The sequence below is a fragment of the Cryptomeria japonica genome, chromosome 3 (genome assembly GCF_030272615.1).
Source record: "Cryptomeria japonica chromosome 3, Sugi_1.0, whole genome shotgun sequence".
Taxonomy (NCBI): Eukaryota; Viridiplantae; Streptophyta; class Pinopsida; order Cupressales; family Cupressaceae; genus Cryptomeria; species Cryptomeria japonica.
Window position 1 is genome coordinate 383,925,254 of NC_081407.1, and position 12,386 is coordinate 383,937,639.

The 12,386-nt window shown below is 37.0% G+C and overlaps 1 protein-coding gene across 6 annotated transcripts in view; it reads left to right on the plus strand.

Annotated features, from left to right (window-relative positions):
* Positions 1–12,386, plus strand: part of LOC131044736 (uncharacterized) — a 173,008-nt gene that overhangs the window by 54,599 nt on the left and 106,023 nt on the right. For all 6 annotated transcript variants that reach the window (XM_057978138.2, XM_057978133.2, XM_057978136.2 and 3 more), the window contains exons 2-3: positions 10,331–10,448; positions 10,522–10,589. In XM_057978138.2, coding sequence (XP_057834121.2) covers positions 10,331–10,448; positions 10,522–10,589 — 186 coding nt within the window. The remainder of the gene's footprint in view (positions 1–10,330; positions 10,449–10,521; positions 10,590–12,386) is intronic.

Genomic DNA, 12,386 nt, shown 5'->3' on the forward strand with positions numbered 1-12,386 from the left:
CAAGTAGTTGATCTTCCGACTCCGGAGTCGCCATTTGGTGCCTACACAAAAGATTAAAGTTAGTCTTTGAGCATCAAACCTTAAAGCATGAAATTTAAGACCTTTCAAGGGAATGATTTAATTTGGAAATGACATGATAAATCCAGAATTCTAATTTTTTCAAATTAATGGCAATGGAATCAAAATAAATCTTGAATAAGAACTTCGAAATGATTCTTCATACCTTCCCCTTTGAAAGCCTAACTATAAAACCTTGGAAAATGATGAAAGAAGACCGGATTTTGCTGGACAAGGGTTGAATGGTGGTCTTCCTTTGGATGAATTATGCCTCCATTAGCCTTCAAAAGAGATTCACTTTCCACTAGCTTCCAAACACTTAGCAAATTCTGGAAATTATCCTCCAACTTATCAAGAAATTCGCCTCCAACTCAGCTAGGATTCGCTCTTCAAATTGCTCCTCAATTTCGCACTTAGAAGGATGAATGAATGATTTGAAACTTGAAGCAATACTCCTTCATTATATAGAGCGCTCACCCTAATTCTTGTTGAGGCTGACCTAGCAAATTAGCAATAAAATAAAACAAAATCCTTTTCAAAGGATGGCCGACTTGCTTAAAAAGACAAAATAATAAGTTTGAGCGCTCACCTTGATTTCTTAAATTTTAAAATTAATTACAAGGCTTCCAAGGGGAATTTTTTATTTATTTCAAGGCTTAAAAATTAATCAATTCCATTGCAAATGCCTTAATTAATGCGAATTTAATTCAACCTCCCAAATATCTTGAATTTGGCAAATTTGGCGAAATTTGGGAATATCAAGGTTTGATTGAGGCTTAGTGAAGTTTCTTCAAGATTTTGCCCTGGACCCTCTAGAAGGGTCAGGAGCGATTTTTTCAATTTAGGCCAAAATTCACCTTAGCTTGATCATTGAATTCCTTCAAGGCGATCTCCAGGGTCCATTTCCTTCCATCACTGGGTTAGCTCATCAAAACTTGAAGGAAAAAATTGCATTTTAGGGAATTTCGCCCTGGACCCTCTGGAAGGGTCAGGAGCGAAATTCTCTCCTGAGCTCAAAATTCTCATTTTTCAAAGTTCACAACCTCACCAAGGCATTCCAAATAGCATTTTTCACCGAAGTCCAGGCTTAGTCTCATTCAAAACTTGGAGAAAAAGGTGGATTTAGGGTTTTTCGCCATGGACCCTCTGGAAGGGTCAGGAGCGATTTTCAAGTTTTGAGCATGCTCCTCCATCCTTTCAACTTCAATTCACCTTCAAGGCTAAAAAAACACTTCTCCTTTCACGTTCAACCCAAGATTCACTTGATTTCGCCAGAGCAAATAGGTGTTTGAAGAATTTTCGCCCTGGACCCTCTGGAAGGGTTAGGAGCGAAATCTTCATTCCAGGCTAGAATCCATCATTTTTCAAGGTTTTCAAACAATTCCAAAGTCCAAACATGTCCACTTTTCCCTTCAAAATGCCTTGCAAATCAAAATTTGGTCAAATAAGGCAAGAAATGAATCCTAGGTTGATTTTCGCTCTGGACCCTCTGGAAGGGTCAGAAGCGAAATTCCTAATCTTGGCCAAAATCCTGACTTCATTCTCACATTTTTCCATCCAAACAAGTGTTTTGCCCTCAAAGATGCCTGGGAACGAGTTGGTTCTAAGTTTGGGTCAAACTAGAATGTCTTATGGAGATTTTCGCTTTGGACCCTTTGGAAGGGTCAGGAGCGAAATTTGACTTTTTGAACTCTCCGTCAGGATCATTTTATGGAATATAACATTTAAGTATTTTATACTTTAAGTTATATTCCATATATACTTTCAGGATGTTTGAGAGTGGTTTCAGACCTCCAGGAGCTATATTGCAAAATCTAGTTTTTGGAGGATTTTCAGTTTTCCAAACTTAGTCAAATTTCAGGATCAGGACATTCCAGACTTAGCCAAATTTCAGGATCAAGACATTCCAGACTTAGCCAATTTTCAGGATCAGGACATTCCAGACTTAGCCAATTTTCAGGATTAGGACATTCCAGACTTCATCACTCATCAACTTGACGTCACTCAAGCAGAACCTACTATCCAGGTGATCCCCTTGGCGACACTCGAAAGCTAAAGGCTAACAGACAAAACCCTAAAAGACCTAGAAAACAAACCCTAGAAAGCAAAAAGCAAGGGTCCCCATTTGCAATGGGGCGATGTGTGAATACGTCACAACAGGTCTCCATAGTGAGAACCCAGTGTTTTAACCAATTAAGCTCAACCCCTTGGACTTCTTCATTCTCATTATTAATCCTACATACATATGAATTTACTGCATACATACAACATTATAATCATTTATACTTTTATAATATACAACATCATAATTATAATTCTGCAGAATGATATTGGAAACAGATTTACCAAAGAAATACGATTATATCTATTTGTGTGTGTGTGGTACACACTTCCACACACAAATACATACCTGTAGCGCCAATGCCAATCTCCTATTTTGGCTTTGCTGACGCAGCTGTACCTCCCTTCTTTTCCTTTACCGTCCTCTCTCTCCGCAGCAGTAACAATTCTTTTTTTCCTATCCTCTCCTCCTTCCTAGAATGAACTCGATCTCAATTTATATCTTGCAAAATGGAGTGAAAATTTACCCTTGTCATGACTATTCATCGACATCTCCTCTTCCTTCACTAATTGCACCTTTTCATGACTATCCTTACCTCACTAATCGTGGCTTCTACATATACCCGATATTAACTATTGTAACCATTGATAACGTAATTATCATCGCCATAACAACGTTGACCATAATATCGGTTGCTATTTATCCCTTTCAATTATCGGTTGACTAATAATTAGTGTCTTGTCAATAAAACGGTCTACTGATCTTTCACCCTTAATCAATGCTTGAAAGTTGAATGCCATAGTCAATCTCTGGGATGGAGATGCCAGTGGTATGTATGTTGCTTATAATGAATGCTCCTTCATCGATTCTGACCAGTCTTATTATAATTACTGATATCTTTAGGTGTCATGGTGTTCATGTTCCGATTATAGGAAGCAGTCTCACTTCATTTGTTTCAATATATTTACTTCCATTTTATTTCATCGTTGTCAAGTTTCTTCATAAGATATCATTTTAATCGATATGTGTCGTCTTACAATCTCCAAATCATGTCCATAAATAATATTTAGTTAATGAATTTTAAATAATCATTCATTGGTAATTATTATATTAATTAATAATAATAATTTCTTCATTTAGGGTCTCTCTTTTTCTCCGTATGTATATAACGATTCAGGAGGGGACATGAAATAACACTCCAAAATCAGATACAAAACTGATAAAATCAGTCACAATGACGAGGAAATTACAAGACAAAACACTTATTTCCCTCATGCATCCTGTTGCAAAATTGGCTCTCAACATTCAATCTGCAACAAGATTCAACATGGCTTCATATCTTAAGCTTGGAATCTACACATAATCATATTTCTCTATTTTCAAAACTGCCATCTCTCCAAAGACAAATTTCTTTGTCCCCTCGAACTTTCCAAAAATCTGAAAATGGGAATCCTAAAATGAATGTTGAAACTTGCCTTTTAACCACCATAGTTACTCCAAAAGGTCATTCTCAAACAAGGGAAAGGCATCTTCCCAACTTAGAAATTGCCTTCAAATCTTCTGATGCTTTGTCACCTCCACCTCCGAACTTACCAAGAATATTAGTCCACTATGCCATCGACTCCACTCAACAGGACCTCAAAATAGAAATTGCTCAATAACTCATTCTTGGGTGCCCATTTTTGAATATTTAGCATTAAGGAAAATATCTTTGAGTCAAGGCAAGTTGTAACTCCCATTTCCCATGCCCAAAAAGGAATATTGTAGATCTGAGGTTGAATAGGTCAATTTCAAATTTGAATCTCCTATTCACCATCGATGCTCGTGCATCGGAATTCAGGCTAGAGGAACCTAGATGTGGAACCCACAATTGTTATATTGTTTGTAGCAGTAGTTCCCTCACCTAGTGGGGTTTGAGTTGGCCTTGGAATATTTAGGATTTTCATTTGCTTACAATGGCATTGTAGTAGATCTTTATCTTCTTTTTATCTATTTGAATTTTGAACCTTCTTTTTCTTTCCCCCATTTCCATTTCTTCATCCTGATCATACAACTTCCTCCATTCCATCTATTAATATCTATTTCTTTTTCACTGGGCTGCATAAAAATGAGTTAGATCAACCCTACAAGCTAGAAATTTTAAAGCTTTGATACCATTGTAGTGTCCCCTTTTTAATATTTTTATAAACTCTAAAATTCTTTTGTATTTTCTTTCTAAGTAATACCAAGGCAATATTGTTATACTAGCTGACATGTAAATACTAATATCAATGATCAAACTTGCATCACAACTAATATTAATATTGCAATAGGCAACTCACTCACAAAAAATCAAATTGATATTAACTAAATACTAATGTAAATAGTTGCATACAACCAACCCTTTTGCATCTGTAATTCAACATTACACTCATAGAACTATGGTAGCAATGGTCAGAGTAGAATAGACCAAAAACCACAAGAAATAGTCATTGATATAATTTGCTACAATAAATATAATAATTTTTTTATACAAACTACTATTATAAATTCTTCTCACAATGATAGGGTACCATAGTGGCACTATAGTGTCACTATAGCAAGCTGAAACTAGAAATAAATTGTGGACTTTCAGCACAAATGTGATTCTTGAAGAAACTTCCTTAAAAGGACAAGGGTTTTTGTCCTCTAATCCAAATTGAAAACTAAGAGGGTTTTCGTCTTCCAAATTCCTACACTACAAGGGTTTTTGTTCTTGGGTGAGAAGATGAATACAAGTGCTCACACTTTGAAAAAAAGATTTGATTTCCATTAGCAACGGATGCGCTTTTTGAGCAATTCATATCCTTTTTAAATTCCTTTTGGGCCCTGTTGTGACATATTCACACATCGCCCCATTGCAAATGGGGACCCCTGCTTTTTGCTCTCTAGGGTTTGTTTTCTGGGTGGTTTAGTCTGTTAGCTTTTGCATGGTGAGTGTTGTCAGGAGGATCGCTAGATAGCAGGCTCTGCTTTGAGCTAGGGTGAGTCAGTTGATGCTCCAAGTTAAGGGCGTTTTTCAAGGTCTTCCTTAGGCTTGGTTTTGCTGGTGGTGTCCCGTTTGAGTTCGAGGACGTTAGTGAAGGGTTGAGCAAATTTGGCTAAGGAATGGAAGGAATAAATCAAAGATATAGCCTAGGACAAAGTCAAGCCAGTTTGAAGGTGAATTGAGCCTAGAAAGGTGAATTTCGCTCCTGACCCTTCCAAAGGGTCTAGAGCGAAATTCATGTAAAACCCTATTTTCCACAAAAACTAGAGCTATATGTCAACCTAAAGGAGAAATTTGCATGATCATGAGGAAAGGAGGCCTAATAAAGTTTGTCCAAGGTGTGAGGAGGAGAAAATATGTGAGAAATTGGCTCAAAATGAGGATTTCGCTCCTGACCCTTCCAAAGGGTCCAGAGCGAAATCTTCCCCTTTTGCCTTCCTTTGACCTTAAAACCTAGTCTGACCTTGCCTAGACCCAGTTGGTTGATGGAATATTTTGGTAATGAAACAAGGAAGTTGATTTGATCTAATTTGGAGGAGAATGAGACAAACCAAGGTGAGAAACTAGCCAAGAATAGGGATTTCACTCCTGACCCTTCCAAAGGGTACAGAGCGAAAATCCCCTTAAGCATCAAATTCTCACTTGTCGAGGCCAGGATTATAGCTTCCTTAGGCATAGTAAGGGCAAATTGATGCGTTCTAGCCCTAGGGAGTGATTGATGATGGATGAAATGAAGGATTTTAGTCAAGAGGATGAATTTCGCTCCTGACCCTTCCAAAGGGTCCAGAGCGAAAATCTTTGTAGCCCACATTTCCTTCCCAATTTTGGCTAAGTGTTGCTTTCTAAGGCATGTTTGAGGATGAAGTGGTATGTTCTTGCCTTGAGATGTAATTGATTGATTTTGAAGAACAAGATTTTGGCCTAAAGGAGAATTTCGCTCCTGACCCTTCCAAAGGGTCCAGAGCGAAATTCATCATAAACCTCATTTGTTGCCTTGAATGGACTTGAAACCTCCTTCCTCAGGTGGAAAATGATCTAAGTTTGCTTCTTGAAGTGGTTTGAAGTTTGAAAAGTGAGTAATCTAGCCTAGAATGAGATTTTCTCTCCCGACCCTTCCAAAGGGTCTAGAGCGAAAATCTTCTTAAAGCTCATTTCCTCCTAAGTTTGACTAAATTTTGATTTGCAGGGTATCTTGAAAGGAAAGATGGACATCTTGTAGCCTTTGGAATGTTTGAAAGCATTGAAAAATGAAGGCTTTTGGACCAAAAAGGAAATTTCGCTCCTGACCCTTCCAAAGGGTCCAGAGCGAAATTCCTAAAAACTCTTATTTTTGCATTAAAGAAGGTCAAGTTTTTGGTTTGTTATAATGTGGATGGAAGAGAAGTAACTTGTCTTTGCCTCTTGAGGTTGTTTTGAAAGGGAGAAATGAAGAATCTAGCCCAAGTCAAGATTTTCGCTCCTGACCCTTCCAAAGGGTCCAAAGCGAAAATCTTCCTAAGATGCATTTCTTTCCTTGTTTGGCTAAAATTTGATGTCCAAGGCATGATGAGAAGGAGAATGAACATGATCTAGCCTTTGAGAGTGTTTGGTAGCTATGAAAATGAAGGATTTTAGCCAGGAAAGGAAATTTCGCTCCTGACCCTTCCAAAGGGTCCAGAGCGAAATTCCTTATAAGCCTACTTTTTGACCTTTCTTGGACATGAAACCTTGTTCCTAGGGAAATGAAAGATGAAATTCTACCTTGCAAAGAAGTTTCAAGTTGAAAAAAAGATGATTTTTGGTCAAGAATGAGAATTTTGCTCCTAACCCTTCCAAAGGGTCCAGAGCGAATTCTCTCAAAACTTCTCTTTGCTATCAATTTTTTGTTAAGATCAAGTGTGGGATAAGGTAAAATCAAGGAGAAGTTGCCCCTAGGAGTGACTTTAAGTTGCTAGAAACCATGAAAGATGAAGGAATTGAGCCTAAAAGTGATTTTCGCTCCTGACCCTTCCAAAGGGTCCAGAGCGAAAATCCTAAAAACCATCTTTTCTTCCAAAATTTGAGCAAAAGTCAAATTTGGACAAGGGTGAGAGAAGTCATTTGGATTGCCTTAGAGTGGATTTTGGTCGCCAACAATGCAAATTTTGAAGCCGAATTAGAAATTCACTCCTGACCCTTCCACCAGAGCGAAATTCTTAAGAGCACCTACTTTCTTTGCAAATCAAGTCAAGATTTTGGTTTTTATACCCTGGAGAGGAGTGAGGCAAGGTGTTCTAAGCCTTGGAGGTGATTTGAAGTTGAAAGGATGGCGAAATAGCCCTAAAACAAGATTTTCGCTCCTGACCCTTCCAAAGGGTCCAGGGCGAAAACCGTTCAATCACCTATTTTGCCTTGCAAAATCAAGTTAAACTTAGGTTGGATGAAAGAAGTGAAGTGTTTCCTTGCCTTGTGAGGTGGATTGAAGTTGAAATAATGAAGAAGTGAACTACAAGCAAGAATTTTGCTCCTGACCCTTCCAAAGGGTCTAGAGCGAAAAACACTAAAACCATCCTTTTCTCCAAATTTTGTGCTAAGTCAGGCCTATACTAGGGTGAGAGAAGCTATTTAGAATGCCTTGGAAAGATGTTTCACCTTCAAAAATGTGAATTTTGAGCTAAAATTGGAATTTCGCTCCTGACCCTTCCAAAGGGTCCAGAGCGAAATTCATCAAAATCCCTATTTTCTCCTTGTGTCAAGTCAAGACTTTGAGTCCTAAGGCATAGTTGAGGTTGAAATGATGTTTCTTTGCCCTGTAGGATGAATTGAAGTGAAGGAGATGAGGAATTAAGACCTAAAGCTTGAATTTTGCTCCTGATCCTTCCAAAGGGTCCATAGCGAAATTCTTAAAACCTCCATTTTTGCCCCAAATTTACATCAAGCTTGGTGTTGGTTGAGAATGAGGACATCCTTGGGCATGTATCTAAGCAAGTATGATCACAAGGTGAGAAGAATTTGAGCCAGGAATGCAAAATTCGCTCCTGACCCTTCCAAAGGGTCCAGGGCGAAATTCTTATGGAGCCTATCCTTGGAAAGAATCTTAAGCAAACTTCATTTTGATATCTTCTTGTTGATGATTTAAGATAGGAAATGCTATGTTGAAATGAATTCATTATGTGTCCTTAATCATCTCTTGATTTGTTTTGCAGATGAAAGAAGAGCAGACATCATCAAGGATGACCTCCTCCAATCCAGCATCATCAAGGACGACCTCCTCCAGCCCAGCATCGACAGGGACGACCTTTTCCAGCCTAGCATTTTAAGGGAAGGTACACCATCCATCCTGCACATCAAAGACAAAAGAGGATCAAAGCAAGGGTCCGTTGGAGAAGCAGATAGTTTTAGAAAAGTTAATTAAAGTTAGCTTCTCAACATCACCAAATTGAGCATCAACCAAGTATCAGACAAGGTGGCATCCCAGTCATCACTCCTCCAGTCGGGTTGGTCCACTTCAGCATGTCTAGATTCAATGTACTTGACTCATCAAAATATGGCACTAACTTCAATGTACCTACCCCAGCTATCTATTGGTCGAATATTCCAGAGAAGACATGTGTCCAAATAATGCAATTATTTCATTGGGCAGAATTAAGTTTGTTGTAACAAACCCTAATTAGGGTTTTCATTGTAAAATCTCGGCCATTGATCTCAAATTGATCTAAGCCATTGAATTGTATTGTGGGCACTATATAAGCCCTAGCTCTTCATTTGTAAAGGAATAGTTGGTCAATAATAGCTAATAATTAATAGTTAGTAATAGAGGCTAGAATAGTAGAATAGCAATTAGAGTAGATTAAGAAGAGAAGGCAAGACATTGTTGCCTTAATTGTAAAGACTTCTTTTCATTGAAGATATGGTGGAATATGTTGTTTCTTTGCAATGTGCATGGTCTCTTGTTGAATCTTCATTCTGATGATAGATGATTAGATTGAGTGAAGAAAATTGTTGGATACACCTGTGTGGAATCTGTCTAGTCCATACCACTAGCCTCTTATTGATGGTAAGTGCGCCTTGCGTGGTCAACTGGCATAAAATGAGCTTAATCTTAAGTCATTACACGTCTGTTGTTCATGCATTATCTTGAATGGTGATCATTGTAGGATGGTGTACGATTTGAACGTATTGGAAGCATCCCTTAGAAGATTGCACTGAGTTGGTGTTGAATTGTTCAACCTGATGGTGAGACCCAGCCCAGTAGGATTCCACCTAGTCATTCATCCATCTTCTCGCATTCTAGGTAGTAGAGTAGACTTCCTGAACCCTGCATCTTTTGCCATTTGTTTGTCTTCCAATTAGTTAATAGGACTTGTGATTCCAGCAAATCAGACGTTCAGGTCATCGAGTGTAAGTCCCCTTGTGATTCCAGCAAATCACATCATACCATAGAGAGCTTATCCACGAGTAGAGAACCTACATACAAGAACCTTCAAGTCCTTCCGATTGATCCTTTTTGTGATATCTTCAGCATTCAGAGACTTTACTCAAGAGAGGATAAGATACCTCTGGGTATTTTATTCTGTGTTTGGTCGTGTACAAAATACACATCAACAGGCCCCTTCAATTTGAGTTTTTTTTTTCCCTCCTAAAATTACCTCCTAAAGTGTTCAAAAACACTTCTTGATAAAATATAACATAAGGTCTTATGATGTCCCATTTAGATGGCCAGTTTATTAAAATAATAATATCGTAAGTTGTCCTATTAAAATAAAGTTTCTGGGTCCAACTTAAAAGATTATTATTGATCATTCCCTAACTTTATTCCTTATCCTGTGGGAAATGAAGAAAAAGGCTACAAGGACTCCCAATTATTTTAATTCTTAGAAAGAGACATGAATTTTCTGTGTGTTTTGACCCATGTATGCTCTAATTTGTCTCAAGATGGCATCGATTAGTAGTCATTGCACCGCTAACATTTCTTGTCATGTATTTTTGGTAGTAATTACAATGCTAGGTAATTCACTTGACACACAAGCATCTTTAAACATTTGTTAGTAGGAGGGAGGAATGGCAAATGTAATCTGCCATCTAGGGAGGTCATTGTTAGATGAATCAAAACACAAAAATGATATTTTTTGTTCTCCTTATACATAGTATGTGTTTCAATTCATAATCTGCTTTATTTTCCACTAATTTCCAATTTGACCCTTCATCAATAATCTAATCTGGTATGCATGGTTTGATATTTGCAGCTATCTATTCCTTTATCAGTAGTCAGCATCAATCTTGACATTGTGCATGAAGTACCTGAAGGACATGTTGGCACCTATTGGCGGGGTGGTGCTCTGTTGAAAACAATCACTTCTCCAGGTATAAATTACAGCTATGAATTTCTTGAAAGTGATTTAATTTCTCTATCTAATTTGTTTCTATATCAGTTCAGGTTTCCATCTTAAGATCCCTTCCTTGACTCGGTATGAACCAATCCAAGTGACCATTCAAACAGATAAGGTAAAATAATTTCCTCAACTATCATTATTAAGGGCAATAAAATTATTCAGGATGAATTGACAAAAGAAACACTAGTTTCAAAGTAGCAAAATCTTTTGTGATATGCTCATTCTGAGATTGTCAAAAGACTTCACTAAGTATAATGGTTTAATTTCTCAGTTTGTCATATTAAATTCAATGAAGAAGAATCAATTCTATTTTTTTTATGATGAATCTAAGTAATTATTCATTACTAAAACAATACATCTATGGATAAATGATAAAAATTTTCTTGGCAGAAGTCTGCATCATTTTTATCATATTATTTTGTGTGTAATAATTTTATCATAACATAAATACTTATAATCTTCTCAGCACTTTGTCATGGATGTTAATTCATTTAAACATTTAAGCTGTGGTGATTATCCTTAGTCCCCATAATTATGTTGATGATGAAATAGGCCAAATATATTGGGAAACTCAATTATATTTTGGAAAATGTGGGTTCAGCGTGCAGTTCAATCGTTTCTGTTTTTTGGGGCTTTTGTGAGAGCAGCCACATATACTATTTGTGGGAAGTTTACATTGCAAAACAATGGAGATATCATATGTATCATCAAATTTAGAATAGAAAATCCATGTTGAGATAACTCGAATTCAATGATCTCTTTGAATTCTATGAAGGTACATTTGGCTTTCTGACATTCCACATTTGTCAATTGAAGTCGTGTGCTTAATAGGATAGAGTTGTCTGCTTATTAGAGATGTTTGGGTAGAAGTGATAGTGGAAATGATTTGAATAATTTTCACCTCATCCAAACTCATAGAAAGCCTTTTGTTTGCAGTGGGATCACCGAGTAAACATTTCTTAGCAATGCAAGGTCAATTTCCATATCAGGAATTACCATCATGAATTACAGTGTGATTTAATACACATGGATGCATGCCATGTGTTACTGGGTAGACCTTGGCAGTATGACATAAGCGCAATACATTATGAGAGAAAGATGTGAAGAAGTTTGAGTTATTGGCTATGTGAGGAGGAAGAGAAAGTAACAAGGTGATGTCACAAAAGAGTTCCTTACGGAAGTAAAGAAGACAACAGGTTTTCTTTTATTTGATTCTGAAGCCAAAAAAAAAGTAGCAAATATAGTGGAGGCATGACAACCATTTCTAAAATGGTTTCATTATTAACAACCAGATTTTTAACAGTTGAGGTGGCAACGACTTCTTCAAATTCAGAATCTACAGGGAGATAGAGGCTTCGTAGGATTTGACAAATCTTTAGCTGAATTGATTTTGTTCTCCACAGGGGAAGAAAAATTCCTATTTATAGAAGGATGGAAATAAACCTTATCAAACCCAACAATAACAATATAGTCTTCAAAAAGCATAGGAACAAAAATAGCATTTGAAATGTACAGAGGCAAAATTTTCTTCCACCTTCTTGTACTCTGCTAGAAACGTCTAAGTAAAAGGATTCAATCTTTTAACAAATTCAGAGAATTATTTGTGAAATGGTCATATTTTTTACAAATAAACAAGAATTTATTATTTAATCCTCTCAATCCAACAAGCTGACATTCAAAATATAGATCTTTTAAATTGAAGACTAGGGCTTTAGGAAAAGATTTAGATAACTGAACACAAATTAAAACCTTAGCATTCAAATGAGACAGAGTATTATGAATTTCTTCAATATCTAAAACTTCCTTGTAATGTTTTTGAGGCATGAGGAAGCAAATACCATATCTAGGAAGAAAGATTTCTCTAAATAATATAAGGAGATCGTTGCAAGTAAACTTCGAAGTGGATTGA